Source organism: Neodiprion pinetum, chromosome 2 (genome assembly GCF_021155775.2).
Source record: "Neodiprion pinetum isolate iyNeoPine1 chromosome 2, iyNeoPine1.2, whole genome shotgun sequence".
In the NCBI taxonomy this organism is placed as follows: Eukaryota; Metazoa; Arthropoda; class Insecta; order Hymenoptera; family Diprionidae; genus Neodiprion; species Neodiprion pinetum.
In genome coordinates this window covers 7,293,382-7,315,346 of record NC_060233.1, presented here as the reverse complement: position 1 = coordinate 7,315,346, position 21,965 = coordinate 7,293,382, and the positions used below count along the sequence as shown (strand labels likewise).

General features: G+C 38.2%; 3 protein-coding genes across 5 annotated transcripts; 1 reads left to right on the top strand and 2 right to left on the bottom strand.

Moving 5' to 3' along the window:
• The first annotated feature begins 441 nt into the window (after positions 1-441).
• Hrs (Hepatocyte growth factor regulated tyrosine kinase substrate) lies at positions 442-7,003 on the top strand. Of its 3 annotated transcripts, none has more exons than XM_046614211.2 (11): positions 442-612; positions 745-829; positions 2,143-2,218; positions 2,331-2,519; positions 2,850-3,124; positions 3,215-3,290; positions 4,153-4,335; positions 4,479-4,840; positions 4,981-5,294; positions 5,381-5,682; positions 5,816-7,003. In XM_046614211.2, the coding sequence occupies exons 1-11, from the start codon at positions 576-578 to the stop codon at positions 6,236-6,238; spliced, it is 2,322 nt and encodes a 773-aa protein (XP_046470167.1). In that variant the 5' UTR covers positions 442-575; the 3' UTR covers positions 6,239-7,003. The 3 variants fall into 3 exon arrangements, with proteins under 3 accessions (XP_046470167.1, XP_046470166.1, XP_046470165.1); XM_046614210.2 differs by having other exon boundaries at positions 444-612; positions 4,156-4,335; positions 5,792-7,003; XM_046614209.2 differs by having other exon boundaries at positions 444-612; positions 5,792-7,003.
• A 77-nt stretch (positions 7,004-7,080) lies between these two features.
• On the bottom strand, positions 7,081-12,838 carry LOC124213187 (pyridoxal-dependent decarboxylase domain-containing protein 1). The gene is made up of 10 exons (XM_046614208.2): positions 12,610-12,838; positions 12,306-12,491; positions 11,018-11,434; positions 10,527-10,808; positions 10,309-10,380; positions 9,960-10,196; positions 9,452-9,796; positions 9,087-9,372; positions 8,684-8,941; positions 7,081-8,559 (listed from the first exon to the last, which is right to left on the bottom strand). Exons 1-10 carry the CDS (start codon positions 12,673-12,675, stop codon positions 8,300-8,302), a joined length of 2,409 nt encoding a protein of 802 aa, XP_046470164.1. The 5' UTR covers positions 12,676-12,838; the 3' UTR covers positions 7,081-8,299.
• Positions 12,839-13,144: 306 nt separating this feature from the next.
• Positions 13,145-14,870, bottom strand: mRpL12 (mitochondrial ribosomal protein L12). Its single transcript, XM_046611793.1, has 4 exons — positions 14,710-14,870; positions 14,233-14,473; positions 13,919-14,053; positions 13,145-13,355 (listed from the first exon to the last, which is right to left on the bottom strand). Exons 1-4 carry the CDS (start codon positions 14,769-14,771, stop codon positions 13,239-13,241), a joined length of 555 nt encoding a protein of 184 aa, XP_046467749.1. The 5' UTR covers positions 14,772-14,870; the 3' UTR covers positions 13,145-13,238.
• Between the last annotated feature and the right edge of the window lie 7,095 nt (positions 14,871-21,965).

The following is a 21,965-nucleotide window of genomic DNA, read 5'->3' as shown; positions in this document are numbered from 1 at the left end:
CTGACCGGCCGTGATTATGTCACTGAACTTTAATATAACTTGAGTTCGTTCGGTGGATTATGCTCGTATGCTGCATTTTAAAAACTGTCCTGCAGATAATTCAGGTCACGCCAATACCGATTTATCGTAAAAAAAAATTGTAAGTCGTCAGGCACGTTGGGGGTAACTTATTTGATCATTCTATACAATATCACAATCACATATTACATTCTTTGTAAATTGGTAAAACGCATGAGGGAAATTAATTTAGTATTTTCGTGTTTGATTTATTTGAAAATCTGGTTTCAATTACCGACAATTCGAAAATAAATGACTCATAATCAGACCGATGCTGTATCGCAACAATCAGGCCGAGTGTTGTAAGAGAATCAACCAATGAGATTTTCCGAATGCCGGTGGCACGTAACACACATATTCACGGATCTACGTTTGACTAGAATAGTGATGACGAATCATTGACATTTCCAGGACAGTAGTGTCAGAAGAAGTCAATTAAGTGAGCAAAAGTTGGTTAACAGTGTGTGCTAAACAATTAAGTTGCGAAGAAGAAACACAACAATTTTTCGTGTAGTAGAATGTTCCGAAGCTCGTCGCCCTTTGATAAGTTACTTGGTAAGTATCGTCGAGCTAAAAACGTAATCCGTGCGTCAGTGATAGAGAAGCTTCTATGCTTTCGCTTAGATATTTTCAATACCTCTATATCTCTACGTAGTTTTTTTTTCACTACCATTTTATTCCGCTTAGATAAAGCTACGAGTAACTTGCGGCTTGAACCAGACTGGCCGACGATTTTACAAATCTGCGATCTCATAAGACAGGGTGACGTACAGTGAGTATATAGGAGACATAATTCTATCAAACTTAACCTACAAAATCACAATCCACGGGTACACGTATGTACCGATAGGTATCTTGCAGCCGCGCTTCGTAACTCTTAAATACTTTTCATACTTTTACCATACGCCTTATTCATTTTGTTCTTATTATCCATTTTCGTTCTATGTGTTCATTTTGCAATCTTCATACACATGTAAGGGTTTTAGAACAATTAAAACACTGATTCTTACAGCTACTACTGTGTCAAAACCTGTTACATATTTTAACGGCAGGGGAATGTAAATTAAAATCGACCTTTCATTAGGCCTGAAATTTATAAATAAATTCTATCGATTTTTTATGCAGAATTCCCAACCCAGCTGCTGGTCGATATATCGATATATCGACCATGCCTGCCGTTAAAAGGTTGACAGAGAATATAATCTGAATATAGTGCAAAATGAAAAAGCTCTTTAACACCTGTCATTACTAACAATGTATTGTTTCTCCCAAGAAGCTTTCAAACACGTATCTGTGTGTCCCATACCAAATTTTGTAACACTTGATCGCGTGACAGAATTGTTTTAGTCAATTTACAACTCTTGTTCACTTATAATTAAAAGCAATCGTGTATTGTAAGTTAATGCTGTTATTTATAAATTGTTTTGTTTTCAAGCGAGTTAATTATTCTTCATATTAAGTAAAAAATTGCCAGCAATTATGTCAACTGATATTAGCAAGCAGGTTTTTTCCTTCTAATGCCTGTTATGTTTAGTTCTTATCTATTACTCTACTTAATACATCCCTTACCATTTGTAGTATATTTACAATCTTTTGTCACAAGATATGCTTCTGTATAAATCATTGTTTTCATATGACGCTCGAAGTACTTTTCCTAATAAATATTTATATAATGTATACTCTGAAATATGAATATTTCGAGTCAACATTTTTTTAGATAATATTCTAATTCTGTTTGCATTCAGGACACACTTATTTCAAGTTTCAATGAAATTCTATTCAAGATGAAAGCTTTGACGTTTCTTTTTTTCTCTTTCTCAACTTTTTTACATTATGTAATTATATTTTAATGAGCTTTATCACGATTTAACTGTATATTTGTCTCACCTTGGGTTTTTTTTTATGTTTATTTTAATGGATTTGGGAGATGAAGCCGATTTGAATTTGAATGCTTACATACGGTTTAGAGTATTATAACATAAAAATGATACAAAATACTCTAACGATATTTCAATTTATTGAAGCTATAATCGACATTTTTTTAATAAAACAATGATCAGTAAATATTTATAATATTTCATTCAGGCCCAAATATGCACTCGGCGCCATAAAGAGGAAGCTTACAAACGCAAATCCACACATCGCTCTGTTTGGATTATTGGTTAGTGAGAAATGATGACTGAAAATAAAATTTCAAAAAAAAGCTTATCTGTAATAAATATATTCGAAAAAATTTTACCTTTTAATAATCACAATTGTCTTCTGCCGGACAGGTCCTTGAGTCCTGTGTAAAGAACTGCGGAAGTCTAATTCACGATGAAATTGGAACAAAGCAGTATATGGAACAATTAAGAGAGCTTGTCAAAACTTCTCCCCATGAAGACGTCCGAACAAAGATATTAGAGTTGATTCAAGCCTGGGCCTTCGCATTTAGAAACAGCCCAAAGTATAGAGCTGTTCAGGTACGCTGTATACTCCTCATTCGCACTTCAGATGATACTACATAAAATATTTACTTTACAATTTGGCTCATTCGCACATGAACAGTGAGGTGTTTTTTGGGCAAAGTATTCAACTTGTTCCTTAATCTATGTACTTAACTGATAAGAATATGAGTAAACAATGATTCACAACCTATCATAACATGCAGTCAGTTCTTGTCTGTTGTGTGTTGAGGAGCCTCTGTCTGAAAGTCTCATTCGTAGTTTTAGTATTCAGGTACATTTTTCATAAAGTTATGATGCTGCGCAGTGGAATATTTTTATTTAGTTTTCTTCTCTTCACTATTCTAGGATACAGTGAATATTATGAAAGCTGAGAATTATAAATTCCCAACTTTGAAAGAAAGCGACGCAATGTTCAGCGCAGATACAGCACCGGAATGGGCCGATGGTGACGTATGTCACCGATGCAGAGTGGTCTTTAACATGGTACAGCGGAAACACCATTGTCGAGCTTGCGGACAAGTATTTTGTGGCCAATGCTCCAGCAAGACATCGACCTTGCCGAAATTTGGTATAGAAAAAGAAGTTAGAGTTTGCGAAGCTTGCTATGATCAAGTCAACAAGTCAGTATTATCAAAAGTCTTTCAAAGTTCAATCAATTTCTCCGATCAATCAATAATCCAAGTAATCGCATTGTCCTTTTGTTTTTGTAGACCGACTACTGGGGTTCCTAAAGAAACTGATCTGCCAGCTGAATATCTGAGTAGCTCTCTAGCCCAACAACAACAAGTAAGTTTATTATTTTGCTAAACCGTCTTTGTTACGAAATTGATTATACCAATTTCTTATCAATGAAAGAAAGGTTTTCATTCTTATCACGTTTTCGCTCATCATTAAAACTCCATTTCAACTTAAAACATACTCTTATTTTGAAATGCCAACTCCTTGAAAGTCATTCTAAAATTGCGCATTTATTATGTTTCACCTAATGTATCATTACATTAACGTTGCTAACTTCAGCCTCATTTTGCCATTAGGTTTTGTGAGTCGTTCACAATGCCCCTGATAATTAGATTACTAGAATAATGGCTTTTCTAACAACACAGGTACAAATGAAAGATCAATGTGTTAGGAGCATACTATTTTCAGTAGGTTATTATTACAATCAGTAGTTCCATCAAATTACACACCTAGTTTTGCAATTTTATCCCGATAAATCAACTGACATTATTTTATCATTTTCAATCAAGTACCAGGTAATCGCGATAATTTGTTCATTATTCATTTGTTAGTCAATGACAGTCTTCTGACGTTTTATCTGTCAAATTAAAAGAGGTATTCAAGCTTTGTCAATTTATCAATTCATACCGTACCCATGTGAATGAACTGATTGAACTGAATTTTAAGTATCCCATTAATGATGAACAGGCACAGGAATAATCCTTTAAAAAAATCCAACAAATTTTTAAACCCAAGATATCGTAGAAATACTTCAAACGATGAACCATTTTATAATGTAATAGTAGTTATTGTAAATCAAAGAACTACAATTTATTCCACAAGTAGCGCCTTATAGTGATATGATTTGGAGTGCTGTCAATCTCTGGTGTTTCAATAATACATCGATTTAATTGCAAACCCATTTCTGGAGCAGGTACCACCACGCAAAACTGCTGAAGAGCTCCAAGAGGAAGAGGAACTTCAACTTGCTCTTGCTCTGAGCCAAAGTGAAGCTGAACACAAGGAAAAAGAAAAGAAACGTGTTACAAGTTCCTTAAAAACTAATCCTATACCAGCTTTGTCCAGAGCGGCTTATTCTCCACCACCATCACCGGTTAATTTGAAAATAATGATTTACATCATACTTACATTAACTTTGATTGAATATCTACTTATAAAGTTTAAGGACACGGCACCAAAATGTTAGAAGTAAAGATCTGGGAAGGCACTCTGTATATCTCGATCTTTTCAAAACAGCAAGGTACCAGCCCATCCAGAATGAAAGATGAGGAGGAGGAAGTTAATCCTGAATTGGCAAAATACCTTAATCGTAAATACTGGGAACAACGTCAAACTGGGATTGAAGAACATGGTGCCAGATCCGATGTGGCTAGTCCATCCGCACCCAACATAAGTAGCCCGATGCCGCAAAAGATAATAATGACAAAGCAGCAGAATGGAGAAATCGATACTCAGATGGAAGAATTTGTTGCCGCTCTTAGGTCGCAAGTGGAGATTTTTGTTAACAGAATGAAAAGTAACTCGTCCAGGGGAAGATCGATCGCCAATGACAGTTCTGTGCAGACCTTGTTTATGAATATAACAGCCATGCACTCAAAGTAATTCTCCAACAACATTTTATCTTGTTACTTCAATTCTTTCTCGTTATTTTCGTGGTTGAATATATTTGTTTATATGTACATAATCGGGTTGGCAAGTAAAACAGCGATCCGATTCTAACTGTGAATATTTGTTCAAGGCTGCTTCGATACATCCAGGAACAAGACGACGGTCGGGTGTATTATGAAGGACTCCAGGATAAATTAGCCCAAATGAAAGATGCGAGAGCAGCACTGGATGCATTAAGAGAGGAGCACAGAGAAAAGTTGAGGAGGCAAGCTGAGGAAGCTGAGCGACAGAGGCAGCTGCAAATGGCTCACAAGTTGGAAATTATGCGTAAAAAGAAACAGGAATACTTACAATATCAGCGTCAGCTTGCACTTCAAAGAATTCAGGAACAGGAAAGGGAAATGCAGATGCGCCAAGAACAACAAAAGCAGCAGTACATACTGGGTAAAAAAAATCGTGAAAAATTGTCTTACCAATTATGAATTACCAATTGTATCCTTCTTGTTTATTAATTTTCCTCGTTGAAATAGGTGGTTATCAACAAGTGCCTGGTTTCATGGGTCCACCTGCCCAAGGCTCTCCAGTTCGTCATGTCCAGTATCAAAATCCTGGGCAAAATTACAATCCGATGTCTCCAACAAATCAGGGAGTATACATGTACGCTCAACCGCCGATGAATCAGTACCCGATCCCGGGTTATGGTATGCAGACGATGGGTCCTCCGCCTCACATGATGGGCCCCATGGGAGGTCCAGAACAACAAGGTCCACCTGAACAATCTATTCAGAACCGAGAAAGTATGGGGCGCATGCCAGTTTCGGGACCAGGAATGGTATGTTAAGTAACTAAAGTAGTATTACTATCATAAGGATCATTGTCAACGATATTTTGTGACTTGGACAGTCAAATTTCGTCTGTTACGCACATTTCAAATTCTCCAGATGCCTGCACCTTCTCCTCTACAGCAACTCCAACAATCAAGTGGCCACCAAATGGGTCCACCTGGCCATATGCCTCCACAATCAGGGCCTGGAAGTCAAATCTCGGGGCCTCAAGGCCCACAGAGTCATGTGCCTGTTCCGCAAGGACCGCCATTACCCCAATCTTCTAATAGCGGTCTGCCACCCCAAATTACTGGCTCTATACAAGGTCCACCTGCTACTGTTGGCGGTTCTATGCAGCCAAATCAACAGCCCCCGGTACAACAAGGACCTGGCATACCTCAAATGCAAAACGCTCCACAAATAGGACCAAGTCAAAGGGCACCGCCGGCCATGCAATACCAACCATCGGTTGTGCAGTCAGCTCCTCCTGAAAATGTTCAGTCGCCACCAAAGCAAAAAGAGGAACAAAAGCCTGATACAGCTGAATTAATTTCGTTCGACTGATGACGAATAGTTGAAGAAAGAGAAAAACATTCTAAAAGATTTAATCCAAGCATTTATATTTGTTTTTTGACACACGTACGTATAATCCATTTATTTCAGCGATCTCTATTGGTCAACGTTTATATTACAAAAGTGATATTTTAGATTGCAGAGCTGTTCTATTTTTAAACATTTGTTACGCAAAATACGCCGATCTCGATTCTCAACACATTTATGAAAGCTGTTATTGTCAAGGTTTATTAGCGCCGACCAAAAACGTATGTGCATAACGCTTTTTTGCCGTGATAGGCATTTTAGTTTTATTCGGTAAAAGCTTTAAATAAAATCCCAAAGCTTTTGCACACGTTAATAACAAAACGTTAATGTCTTTCTTGTGCGTATTCGATTTTTTGTCTAGTTTTACATTGGTTCTATTCAACAATGTCCGCTAAAAAAATCACTGAACCAAATATCGACTAGTTGCGGAATTATGAAATTCAGAAAGATGGATAAAAAAAAGAGTAGAAAACTACGCAAGATTTTATCATTTTTCAATAATATTTTATTAAGTAGCAATACTTTGTTACAACAATTCGGTACATAAATATACATACGAGCGTAATTTATTGTAAACATCTGTCAACAACAATGTTTTAATTTCAGTATAATATTAACTAATCTTTTTCATATTTCAAAATCCAAATTATATACTCAAAGAAATTACGTACATATTAATAAGTAATTAACATTGCAGAAGTTCTTTTCTTTCGTTCCTGGTTAAATGATTACTTTGTTCCACTGAAGCAAGGCTACATAGGATACATAGTACGCCGTGAGATTTGAATTATATTCCTGTTTTTCGATTTGTTTCACTGAATTCTTTGATTAAAATCAATAGAACATGATGTTACAAACCTGTCAAGAAAAAAACAACCACGAAAATGCAATAATAATAAAAGTAATATTAATACTTGAAACAATCACAATTGAGTCATGTTATATCACATGTATTAAGCATACGTTGTGCTTTAGAATCATAACAGTGTCGAACTACATATATATACATATAGGCATATATATACGGGATGATTGATACTGAATATTGCAAGTTTAGTGTGATAAAAGATCGTATAACTATTATAAAGTGAAAAATGATGTATTTTAATTTTCAAATAATACATGTATCTAATACTTGTTTACTGAGATTAACATCTTAGTCCATTTTACAACTATGCAAATTATTTTAATCCTACTGGGCACTAGTTAATTTTCAGCTGACTGGGTCATTGTTTAATTGAGTTACGAATTGTGATGTGATTCCTATGACTTAGTAAGGCATGCGATCAACAAAAAACGATATTTTCCTTATATAGTGAAGTATTGAGGGGTTTCAACACTCATGCCCATTTTACAATTCGGGTTTCAAATCTATGGGTTTGCTTTTCTTGGTAAAATAATGAATAAAATATCAATTAATGTAATTAACTGGACCTGTTTATTCCAGTTATGTTACATTATTATTCCGATATCAAATGTCAATGTCAATCACAAATAAATTGTATGTACAGAAATTTGTCAATTACATTATTTGACTTATTCATTACAATTATTACAAGGCAAATTTTATTCGCGCAAATTCGCGCATTTCTTGGCATTTTAAAATTTTTCTCATTTAAAGTATGCGATTTTAGAAATTAGAGTACTTCGAACAGTGACGCATAGAAAAAAAAAAATATATATATATAGGCATACTCTAAATCTGGGGACCAGCTTCTAAACGGCATGTTCTTTCACAAAATAATTTATCGTCACTCAAGTTATTATACTATGAAATTTCAATACTTTGTTAAGAATTATCATCTATACCATTATCACGATTGTGTCTGCCATCGCCATTGCGTTAGGGCGTACCAAACTAATCCAACCCTTTCTTGCACGAAAATGAACATATGTGACTAATTTTGTTACGTAAAAACACCGTGTAATGCTAAGGTGGTTTTATTTTCAAACGCATTTTTAAAGGAACATCTCGCTCGGAAGCTGCTACATAATTACACTTGGGATTGAAATTAATAAAATCCACTACGAGCTTGCTGCTTGCTCTGTTGATTCCTCTTTGACCTGGGGTTGAGCGCATGCTGTATTAGATATTGACAAAACACTTTTACCACTCTGTAGACTAGAATGGCTGGACGAACGACTGTGGCTCTGACTATTAGCACCGACTGGAGTTTGAACTAACGGTTGTGGAGGTGTTCTGGCCCCTGAACCATTACTATTAGTCGAATTTGGTTGCAATTGCATGTGGTACTTATATATATTCTCTGTACTTTCAACAACGCCTGTAATTTCATAACAATATACAAATATTTAAATATGAAAACTGATATTCTCAGTAATTCGGGTAAGGTAAATTTGACCATTTTTCAACTGTGACAATTTGCGAATTATTCAACATTAACTTACCAGCTTGTAAATTTAAACTTCGACCTCTTACACCTGCCTCTTTGTTAGGCGGGCTCCACCAATTAACAAAAGTTCCGACAACAGGAACATGTCTTAGAATCCCTTCCTGCCAAAGTTTCTCTGCATTTTCTCGTTCCAAATCGGTTTGCGCAGCTTCTATACCTCTCTTAACTACCTCAGACATTGTGTCCAATAGTTTCGAACTAGCTTCAACTTCCTGACCAACTTGCAATACCAGTGACAATAATTCGGCAACATCTGAAATCCACATAGAACATTTTCGAAAACTGTCACTTGATCATGATATGATTTATATTGATATATATTGTTACATACGAAATTGCAGATATTTGCATAGTTACAAATACATTTTTTTTCCTTAGGCACGCAAATAAAGATGTACCTGTATCCTGTGTAACCATGCCAAATCTAACACAAGCTAAGCCATCGGCACCTTCACCCAACGAGAATGCTGCATCCGTGCTTCTTAGCGCCTCCACCAACTGTGTATTTAATCTGTTAAGTTCATCTTTGGCCTGATCAGTCATGACATTGGCCCATGTTGGAGGAGCATATCGGACTCCACCTAACCCTGCCCAACCAGCCATATCAACCAAATGAAGAGAATCATTTTCTGAGACCAACTTCACAAACGTTTCTTTGTGTTCAACAGTTGCCAACAGGATCTCCTGCAGAGGTGCAACATGTACAATATGCGAAAACATAATTCTTTTTATATGATTATAGACGTTATTCAAGATCCCTTACAATTTGCTGTTCCAGGCATGCAACAACATTGTCGATATCTTCGCTCGTCGGAGGTTTGTCTGGGTATTCTATAGGACAGATTCGGATCGCAACACCGTGCTGTTCAATTTCGCATAATTCTATTTGCACATTTTCAACATCACGTGGCAGAGTTTGACCGAGCCAAGAATTCAATTTGTCATAATAAGGCGGTACGCGTTCCGTTGCTTGCGGATCACGATCTGCAGGTATAAATTGCAGTACTAGGGAACTGGCCACTATTTCGTACAACTGAGGACTCCCAATCGGATTCGTCAATAATTCATTTATCGTGTACGATCCGGTTTCTCCACCTGGTGTTTGACTCTAGAAGGAATCCCTAAAGTAGTTATTTCTCAGAGAAGATAATTTAAATCATACTTTCATGTTAGAATTCATTGAATGAAATTATAGGTACTGTAATGCATTTAACAATATGTGAGTTGTGACAATTTTTTTCCAACAAAATGATGAAGGATCAGTGTATTACCAATAACCTGATGCAATTGAATTTCTTGATTTTATTGTAGAGTTCTTCAACTGCTAAAAAACACTGCTTAAATCTATTCTGAATCCCATCTCGACCCAGTGCTTGTAAGGCAGCCCATAATGGTAACGTCGGTAGACGTCGTGATAACGAGTCTGACATTAGACCTGACACCAACGAGAGTGTCGTATCTCTGGGTGTTGGCCGACCGCCTTTGGTATCAGTCAACCTGTACAATGTCTATTTATAAGATTAAGGGATGAAATGTAGTAGAATTTCTTTTGTGCCCTGGTAGTTTTCTGGAAAAAAAGAAATCCTTGACGTATCTAGAATGATTTAATTGAAAGGATACTACTACAGGGAGTGATGGAATTCCTAGCCAAGTTCCTACAGGCAGCGTCACACTGTCAGCAATTTTCGCAGGCTAAAATAGAAAGAGTAAACATTACATTATTTGAAAAAAAAAGTGTAAATAAATTTTTGAAAAATGTGTAGTACTTTAGTAAACTCCTGCATTCACAACTACTTTGACCATCGTTACTCATACTTTAAAATATCTAAAGTTCTCACCAAATCCTTAGTAGAGTTATTTAAAGTGAGTGCTGCTAGCGAATGCCCCCTCAAATGCAGCCAGACGTTATATTTGTCACAGATTTCTCTTAGCCTAGTAATATTATCACAGTGCCCAGTCAACATAGAGCCTGCTTCTGCTAAAACTAGTAATGGAGTGACGCTGTTTGATTGACTGTCTTCAGCCAAGCGACGTTCAAGAGCAGACACATCCATGCTGTGCCTTGATCCAAACATTGTGTTATGCGGAATTGGACGCATGCAATGCAATGGTAATGACAGCTAGAAGATAAATAACTTGTTTTTTAATTCCGTTACATTTTTAATTTAGAATCAAGTTTACGAATTATTTAGTATATAAGTGAAAAATTTGAGATTAGTTTAGCTATATACTTTTGTGAAAGGATCGCTCAAATGTGTATTCAGCTGGACTGTTTAACATCCGTACAAGCTTCGATATAAATTTTCAGTTTACTTTCATATTTACACACCTGCCTACACAGATGTTGGACGACTCCAAGCGGAGCTGCAACTGAACTGTAAATTAATGGGGGAGAGGCCGCCAGTGCTGTAAAACCATCTTCTATGTATCTTGGATATTTTCTATGCAATGCCAGTCTAGCCACTCTGACCAATCCCTCTAAATGGTCCTCATGGAACGATGATGCGCAGTCGACGAACCTGAAAATGTGACTGAGCCATCTTGTAGTATCGGCAGCCAGCCGGCCAGCCAGTCTCTGTGCATGTGCTCTTGGCAATGCAGCGGCATATGCAGATACGCTGTTAGCTACAAGTGACAATTTTGCAGCATCTGTTAACGTCGGTAAAGTCGTTAATTGGCTTGCCAGAGGCTCGTTACTCTCTCCATCGGTTGTCTGTACTGGCGCATCTTCGTGAATCACCAAATCCTATGTAAACAACATACATGCTTAATTACATTCGAAATGCAGTAAAAATTAATACAAGTTAGATGAGATTTGTAGAAGAAATTTTTAAACAAATTATTCTAACATCCGTGCAAAATTAAATCATACAGCGCTGATAACAAAATAATGAGCTCATTATTTTTGGATATTCATACGAATATCAAGGTGCAGAATTTTTCAGCAAAGCTGTTAGGTTTTATGTTACTATATTGATTTGAGATTTTTTTAAATACAACAATGAAGTACTTTTCTTACTACATATAACTCTTTTGAAGAAATATATTTTCTGCCATCAGATAATCTTCTGATGAGTCTGATCGCAACGAACCTTTGACATAAAAAACATGTGTACTGATCTTAAACATTATATCTGAAAGTACTTGATCCGTTGAAGATTTTATGATACCTTAATAGGAAATATTGTATAATAACGAAATCAATGAAAACAAGCATTACTAATCTATGGTATTTTTATTCATAAGAAATCACCGCAGCGTATTTGAATTTTTTGGATCTTTTGCATTATCCGAGCAAAGCTATTTATCTTTCCACATTTTCGATGAACCGCATAAACTATAAGAAAATGTGGAATATGGCTGAGAATATAGTCATGTGCTCATCTCAATGTGGCAGCATGCAGGACATGCGGCTGATACGACATATCATTGTGTGCTAAACCGTGCTAACGTGGCGGTATAGTTTGGTTTTATCATAAACATGATTGCATCTGCCGAAAGCGCGCAATCAACGCTCGAGCACTTCAGGTTCCAACAGCATTTACCAATTAAAATAGGGGCGCCGTCAAAACTGACCAATCGCGTCAAGGCAATGGCTTCTGCTAGTGCAATCTCACCTGAATCAAGGCCAATATTTCCTCAGGGCTTTTTGCCTGAGACAGAAATCCCGAAGGATTATTCCAGGTCGTCCCGCCACCGTCGGCAGCCCTTTCAACGGCCTCTTCAAGCCTCGAAATCACTTGCGAGGCCTGAAATTCTAATGCACCTACTTCGTTGTCTCTCGACTCCGCTGCAGCGGTCACCTGTCAGAATCATTGTGAAAACGTTGATAATTCACTCTGATATTGACACGGAAAAATACAGGTAATAAAACGGTACACTATTTCACTTTTGATTGATTTTTTTTCACATTTCACCCACCTCGAAAGAATTTTGCGGTATATCTTCCATCGCCGCTTTTCTGTTTGTGTCAACCTCCTCGGCCATCGTGGCAGTAGTCGTGGCGCAAGGGCGTAAACACCTCCGCTAATGCCCCGTGCACTGAATATTACTCTTGATAAGAACGTAATCAGGACCCGGTAATATTGACGAAGCCTGAAAATGTTCAATGTACTCAATGTACTCTACGTCGGTGGGTCAGCTTGCGTTATACAGGAACTCATTGGACGTTGTTCCTTCAATAAAATTACGCGCACCCTAAATATACGCTTGTGAGATTATCGACACCTACGTAGCAGACGAAAGAGGGAAATACGGACGATATCACAAAAGACTTGACATACTTCGTTTGCTATATGGACAAACAGTCCCACTCTTATGAATGTATTGAAGATAGAATTATATGTATTGTGTATAGATACAGGCGTCACATAAAAATGGTTTTCATTTCTGATTTTGGAAATAACGGTTTATTGGGAATAGGACTAATTTAGGAATAAATAACGACAACAATACATACATTGAATTATTTTAATGTACATTTATTACTAAGAGTCTAGGTTGTAAATTACAAATTGTCTTCTGTGTTTGGTTTCGTTCTACTCAACAATTTATTCAATTTCAATTACAGCACCAACTTTGCCCAGTGCTTCCTTGAGCTTCTCTGCTTCATCCTTTGGAATATCACTTTTGATAACTGTTGGGGCACTTTCCACAAACTTCTTTGCCTGCGGTACAATAAATTATTAATAATGCTAGCTAATTAATATTTATTATCTTTCAACATCATGAGCTAAATCACTCATGTCTTATCAATCTGTCAATGCTGAATATTAAGCTGTCAACAGAACCGTTTCATTAGATCACATTTGTAAAAAAATTGAAACTGAAGAAAGCAAAAATCACCTCAGTGGGTTCTAGAAAGACATGTCTAACACAACTACCAAGGTGGATTCTAATGAATTCGCAGCCACCAGTTTCGTATGCTATCATTATCATTTATTTAGCCTAGACAGCAGATAACACAGGTGGCCAAGATACGGTTTGAATACACCTCGGGAAATGATTAGAGAATTTTGATACCGATTGCGAAACTGGCTGCAGAATGACCATAGAAGTTCTCTACACAAATGGGATTCAGTTTTTGAAGAACGTAATGTAAAACAAAGCATCTGTTGACATACAATAAGTGACACAAGAAAGTTGGTCCTCGATACTGAAGCTCGGTGAAATGAGGAACCAAATACCACATAGAACCAATGAAAATTGACAACATCAATTGGGACATTACCTGAACAAGATTCATCCCTTCCAACAAATTTTTGCATTCTTTAATCAGTGCGACCTTCTGTTTTTCGTCAAACTTAATAAGTTTTACTGTGAATTCAGTTTGTACTTTCTTTTTTGCGGCCCCCTCGTCGCCGTCCTATTGAGAAAGAACAAACAAGTTACTACTGGGTATATAAGGAGTTGTGTATAATAATTAGAAATGAAAATGGTGGTTTATATCTTGTAATTTCCAATTTCCTCAAAATTATCCTATAGTTGAACTTTTTAGATTATTCAAACCACAGTAAAGTGTTGTACTTATCAATGAGTACTGACTTCAGCTCCAGCAGCAGGTGCAACAGCAAATCCACCAACAGGCATGATGGGTGCGTCAGGAAGGTTCAGCCTTTTTTTGAGTACATCGCTAAGTTCTGCAACCTCAATAAGATTCAACGCAGTTATGTCATTAGCTATTTTGTCAATTTTAGCGCTCACAGGCTTGTCCACACCCTCAGGAACAGGAATTGTTAGTGGCTCAACTGGTTGAGCCGATGTTGCTGTCTGTTGAGTCGTAGCACTGAAATAACAGACGCGTAAATTTTTTAGTTAAAACAACGTTGTCAATGAATCGGAGCTGAATATAGATAGTCGGCGAAATCAGGGATCGATGTTATGCTCGTATTGCTAGTGTAATAGTACTTTATTAGCAAGACAATAGGTTAAGGGCGAATGCACTTAGGTTAGGTAGCGTTGGCTAATCGAATCGTGCTACACGGCGTGGGAGTTTTGCGGAAAATTGAAGTAACGGCCTACCATTTGTGAAACTGCCGTAGCTGCCGCAAATTCTGACGAAATACCAAACGTAAGGAATTCATATCTTCAGAGCCTGAAAAGTTCCGAATACTAAGTAATTACGAAATAGAAATCACACCAATTCTACCGCTGCAATGAGCCGCCGTGAACCACACAGTATAGAGACCAGAAATTAACCATCGAAAACTGATACGACTCGTAAGAAGTTATACCATCCAAACACAGAGTAACAACGACACTGAAGTCATTGACTTGAATATACCTATATCTTCAGTTCACAAATGGTTAACAACGCTGGAGTGGAAAATATAGAGTGTAACGCAACGCTTATTTTCACCTCCAAAAATTTTAGAATTTAATGAATATTTCCATATCTATGTTGAAAAACGTAACACGGGCTCATCTTCCTCTTTTTGCAACTTTCGGAGCTGGGAAATTTCTGCCTCGAAATCGATTCAAATTTCCCTTTTTGGACTAACTGTACCACAAAGAATTCAAGGAAGAATTGTATGTATAAGCTGTATAAGTGTGTTGCGCTGCGTCGGTGCGTTGACTTCGGCCCTTGATTGCGTCAACCGATGCTGTCGTCGTCAGAGCGTGCTCCATCTCCTGTGATCTCTCTTTGGATTTCTCGATGATGAGACAGCGGTCTATAGCTTCTTGGAGAGTTTGCTCATCGTTTTGGAGCAGTTTCTCCCTTATAGACCCGTCGGCTACTCCGCAGGTAATCATCGTCTTGATTAATTCGTCGTTCAGACTGCCCAGCTTGCATTTCTTCGCCTTTTTCTTTAGTTCCGTTATGAATTGTTCCAACGTTTCCCCGTCACGTTGGCGATACGAGAAGAACTGGTACCTTTCGTACGCCAAATTTTCTTTTGGCAAAAAATGTTCCTCGAAGAACAGAACAAACAAACAGAATATTATAATAGAAGGGGAGCGAAAAACCTTCCTGAAATTCCCGACAACACAGACGTCTACGCACAACTCCAACCTAACAGCCTTTGGCAACCGGCAAAAGTCATATCTCAAACAGGCAACAGACGCTACAGCATACAGACGAAAACGGGGAACATCCTCACGAGAAACAGACGATTCCTGAAACCCTTTAAAAAAACAATGGCAAAAAATAAACCTCCCTCGTCTCCTCTCGTCGCTAACAGCGACAATAAGACCTACTACATTCCTTTGGATGACGAAACAAATTCCCAAACAGATGACACCGAGACAAACTCAGATAGCGAGGGTCCTGAAACCGCACAGGCGGTCGAGCTTAACGATACGAGCATTGCGGAATCTCAAAACGGTACCGAATCAGATCAAAGCGTAATTATAGTAGACACTTCGACCGAGGCTGACGAGACGTGGTCAGAAGCCGAGGCAATGCCTACCGCAACGATCACACAAAGCGGTAGAGAAAGTAAACCACCAAGTAGACTACAGATAGAATAAGCTAGTATGTAAGAACATATAGGATAAGCTTGTAAAAAACTAAAAAAAAAAAAAAAAAAAAAAAAACAAAAAAAAAACTTTTATACATATATATATAGCAACACATAGAATAATTACGTAGTAATTAAACTAGAAAAAGAAGGATGTAGAGAGATATGAGTAGACAGGGAGAAACCACTGGTGTGCGCGGGCCTGAGTTCCTCTCGCCTCGCGCCACCGGGCCAGCGAATAAACGGGTGTCGCCAGTTCGGCTAGAGACACACCACCTGACACATGTGCCTCATTTCATTTTACCCTACCTAGATCATAACAACATTTAAAATATTGTACCACCCATTGTAGACTACATCGAATATTAGTAATATAATGTCATACATATCGTATCCTGGAAGTTTGTGAGTATGAGTTTGTAGTTTTCCTTCCCTTTCCTCTTGGAAAAATCATTCCAAAATTTATGTTTTTCGGCCGTATATTTTGATTCATAGTTCACAACGGGCTTATACAACGTGCTTTCGTTTCCGTTCTCAAAATAACGTCCATATAACGCGTCAAAGAATTGATTCCGGCATTATTCAATATCGTCTAAATTTTGGCCATGAATCCAAAGAGCCTTACTCTTTCGAGTAAAATATTTTTGGCCTCGGAAACGATTTGTATGACCCTATTGAATCTAATTGGATCCCCAGGAATGTAACAAAAACATAAAAATGAGCGTAGGATCGACAGCGAGAAATTACGATCAACATCCTTCGTTTTTTAGCTGCAACTCTGATGCATGATTCTGTCTAGACTATTTGGACCCTTAGAAGTGCACAAAAGCAATTTAGAACAGCAAACGACCAATGGTTGAAGGAATAGAACGAGAAGGGGTGAACATTTATTTTTTATTCGTTTCCATACAGGTTACGTAAAATAGAGACGATACAATATCATAAGTCGTATATCATACCTTGCAAAGCTGTGTTGCACCTGTACACGAGCCGAAACTTCAGCTACATTAGGAAAATATGATAATAACTATCCGATATAGTGTTTGTGATATTCGAGTTGAAACAATGTTTACTACAGACCTATTTTCACAACCGATAATTAGATTTCTCATGTACTGTTTAATCAAATTTCTGCAGTCCTCTCTTTATTTCATTTTATTTCCATTTGTTGATTTGCTGTATGACTAAACACTGACACCCGAACACTTGTACAATAATTATGAAATATGAAATAAAGTGAGACTTGAGCTATAAATTTGTGATTTTCCTTCCCCACCTTTTCAAAAAACCTTAGCAAATTTCATGTATTCCGACAGTAACTGTTAATCCATTGGTCATTTGATGAATCTTCTTCCTCTTGCGATGCTTGACGCCGACGCAAAACCTTGGAATTGCATTCTAGACCCGTAGAGCAGCTCAGGACCGACAACTACTAAATGACGGGAGGATTTTCCGTTTTTGGCTGTAACTCTTGATCCATTGCTCACAGTATATTACCACTGTGCCGAATTGAATTCGCTCGCAGAATTACGTGAGAATAGTGCATCAATAAATGGATTCCTGCACTTTCAAGATCGTGGAAATTTCTGCTAAAAATACGAAGGGCTCGAACTTAGTTTTTCTTCATTTTTTCAGCCGAAAATTTTTCGTCTCAGAATCGATTTGTATGACCCTTATCCGAATAATTGGACCTCCAGGAACTCAAAAAACGCAGCAAACAGAGCGTAGAACCATCGGCAAAGGATCTACGACGGATATAGCACCAGCTGAAAAATGGCGAAAACTCAGGTTCCGGGGTTTTGGTTGTCACTTTTGATCCGATGCTCGCATCGTATTCTGACTGCGCCGAATCGATTCGTCTCGCAAAATTACGTCGGAATAGTGCATGAAAGAATTTATTCCAGCACTTTTCAAAATCACGAAAATTTTCGCCAAAAATGCAAAGGGGTTAGCCTTACTTTTTTCCATTTTTGGGGCCGAAAATTTTTGGTCTCAGATTCGATTTGTATGTCCCTTTCCCGACTAAATGGACCACCAGGAACTCAGAAAACGCAGCGAAAAGAGTATGGGATCAACAGGAGAGAAATTACGAAGGAAAAAGCACCTGCTGAAAATGTCGAAAATGATGGTTCTCGTTTCTTGGCTGTAACTTTTGATGCGTTGATCGCAGCGTGTTGGGACTGCGCCCAATCGATTTCTCTCGCTAAATCACGTCGGAATTGTGCATGAAAGAATTTATTCCAGCACTTTTCAAAATCGCGAAAATTTTCGCCAAAAATGCAAAGGGGTTAGCCTTACTTTTTTTCCATTTTTCGGGCCGAAAAATTTTGGTCTCAGATTCGATTTGTGTGACCCTTTCCGACTAAATGGACCACCAGGAACTCAGAAAACGCAGCGAATAGAGTGTGGGATCAACAGGACAGAAATTACGGAGGAAAAACCACCTGCTGAAAAATGTAGAAAATACAGGTTCTCGTTTTTTGGCTGTAACTTTTGATGCGTTGATCTCAGCGTGTTGGGACTGCGCCCAATCGATTTCTCTCGCAAAATCACGTCGGAATAGTGCATGAAAGAATTTATTCCAGCACTTTTCAAAATCGCGAAAATTTTCACCAAAAATTCAAAGGGGTTAGCCTTACTTTTTTTTCATTTTTGGGGCCGAAAATTTTTGGTCTCAGATTCGATTTGTATGTCCCTTTCCCGACTAATTGGACCACCAGGAATTCAGAAAACGCAGCGAAAAGAGTATGGGATCAACAGGAGAGAAATTACAAAGGAAAAAGCACCTGCTGAAAAATGTCGAAAATAAAGGTTCTCGTTTCTTGGCTGTAACTTTTGATGCGTTGATCGCAGCGTGTTGGGACTGCGCCCAATCGATTTCTCTCGCTAAATCACGTCGGAATTGTGCATGAAAGAATTTATTCCAGCACTTTTCAAAATCGCGAAAATTTTCGCCAAAAATGCAAAGGGCTTAGCCTTACTTTTTTTTCATTTTTCGGGCCGAAAAATTTTGGTCTCAGATTCGATTTGTGTGACCCTTTTCCGACTAAATGGACCACCAGGAACTCAGAAAACGCAGCAAAAAGAGTATGGGATCAACAGGAGAGAAATTACGAAGGAAAAAGCACCTGCTGAAAATGTCGAAAATGAAGGTTCTCGTTTCTTGGCTGTAACTTTTGATGCGTTGATCGCAGCGTGTTGGGACTGCGCCCAATCGATTTCTCTCGCTAAATCACGTCGGAATTGTGCATGAAAGAATTTATTCCAGCACTTTTCAAAATCGCGAAAATTTTCGCCAAAAATGCAAAGGGGTTAGCCTTACTTTTTTCCATTTTTCGGACCGAAAAATTTTGGTCTCAGATTCGATTTGTGTGACCCTTTCCCGACTAAATGGACCACCAGGAACTCAGAAAACGCAGCGAAAAGAGTATGGGATCAACAGGAGAGAAATTACGAAGGAAAAAGCACCTGCTGAAAATGTCGAAAATGAAGGTTCTCGTTTCTTGGCTGTAACTTTTGATGCGTTGATCGCAGCGTGTTGGGACTGCGCCCAATCGATTTCTCTCGCAAAATCACGTCTGAATAGTGCATGAAAGAATTTATTCCAGCACTTTTCAAAATCGCGAAAATTTTCACCAAAAATTCAAAGGGGTTAGCCTTACTTTTTTTTCATTTTTGGGGCCGAAAATTTTTGGTCTCAGATTCGATTTGTGTGACCCTTTCCGACTAAATGGACCACCAGGAACTCAGAAAACGCAGCGAAAAGAGTGTGGGATCAACAGGACAGAAATTACGGAGGAACAACCACCTGCTGAAAAATGTAGAAAATACAGGTTCTCGTTTTTTGGCTGTAACTTTTGATGCGTTGATCTCAGCGTGTTGGGACTGCGCCCAATCAATTTCTCTCGCAAAATCACGTCGGAATAGTGCATGAAAGAATTTATTCCAGCACTTTTCAAAATCGCGAAAATTTTCACCAAAAATTCAAAGGGGTTAGCCTTACTTTTTTTCCATTTTTCGGGCCGAAAAATTTTGGTCTCAGATTCGATTTGTGTGACCCTTTCCCGAATAAATGGACCACCAGGAACTCAGAAAACGCAGCGAAAAGAGTATGGGATCAACAGGAGAGAAATTACGAAGGAAAAAGCGCCTGCTGAAAATGTCGAAAATGAAGGTTCTCGTTTCTTGGCTGTAACTTTTGATGCGTTGATCGCAGCGTGTTGGGACTGCGTCCAATCGATTTCTCTCGCTAAATCACGTCGGAATTGTGCATGAAAGAATTTATTCCAGCACTTTTCAAAATCGCGAAAATTTTCACCAAAAATGCAAAGGGGTTAGCCTTACTTTTTTTTCATTTTTGGGGCCGAAAAATTTTGGTCTTAGATTCGATTTGTGTGACCCTTTCCGACTAAATGGACCACCAGGAACTCAGAAAACGCAGCGAAAAGAGTGTGGGATCAACAGGACAGAAATTACGGAGGAAAAACCACCTGCTGAAAAATGTAGAAAATACAGGTTCTCGTTTTTTGGCTGTAACTTTTGATGCGTTGATCTCAGCGTGTTGGGACTGCGCCCAATCGATTTCCCTCGCAAAATCACGTCGGAATAGTGCATGAAAGAATTTATTCCAGCACTTTTCAAAATCGCGAAAATTTTCACCAAAAATTCAAAGGGGTTAGCCTTACTTTTTTTTCATTTTTGGGGCCGAAAATTTTTGGTCTCAGATTCGATTTGTATGTCCCTTTCCCGACTAATTGGACCACCAGGAACTCAGAAAACGCAGCGAAAAGAGTATGGGATCAACAGGAGAGAAATTACGAAGGAAAAAGCACCTGCTGAAAAATGTCGGAAATAAAGGTTCTCGTTTCTTGGCTGTAACTTTTGATGCGTTGATCGCAGCGTGTTGGGACTGTGCCCAATCGATTTCTCTCGCTAAATCACGTCGGAATTGTGCATGAAAGAATTTATTCCAGCACTTTTCAAAATCGCGAAAATTTTCGCCAAAAATGCAAAGGGGTTAGCCTTACTTTTTTTTCATTTTTGGGGCCGAAAAATTTTGGTCTCAGATTCGATTTGTATGTCCCTTTCCCGACTAATTGGACCACCAGGAACTCAGAAAACGCAGCGAAAAGAGTATGGGATCAACAGGAGAGAAATTACGAAGGAAAAAGCACCTGCTGAAAAATGTCGAAAATAAAGGTTCTCGTTTCTTGGCTGTAACTTTTGATGCGTTGATCGCAGCGTGTTGGGACTGCGCCCAATCGAATTCTCTCGCTAAATCACGTCGGAATTGTGCATGAAAGAATTCATTCCAGCACTTCTCAAAGTCGCGAAAATTTTCGCTAAAAATGCAAAGGGGTTAGCCTTACTTTTTTTTCATTTTTGGGGCCGAAAATTTTTGGTCTCAGATTCGATTTGTATGATCCTTTTCCGACTAATTGGACCACCTGGAACTCAGAAAACGCAGCGAAAAGAGTGTGGGATCAACAGGAGAGAAATTACGGAGGAAAAAGCACCTGCTGAAAAATGTCGAAAATACAGGTTCTCGTTTTTTGGCTGTAACTTTTGATGCGTTGATCGCAGCGTGTTGGGACTGCGCCCAATCGATTTCTCTCGCAGAATTACGCCGGAATAGTGCATAAAAGAATTTATTCCAGCACTTTTCAAAATCGCGAAAATTTTCACCAAAAATGCAAAGGGGTTAGCCTTACTTTTTTTTCATTTTTCGGGCCGAAAAATTTTGGTCTCAGATTCGATTGTGTGACCCTTCCCCGACTAAATGGACCACCAGGAACTCAGAAAACGCAGCGAAAAGAG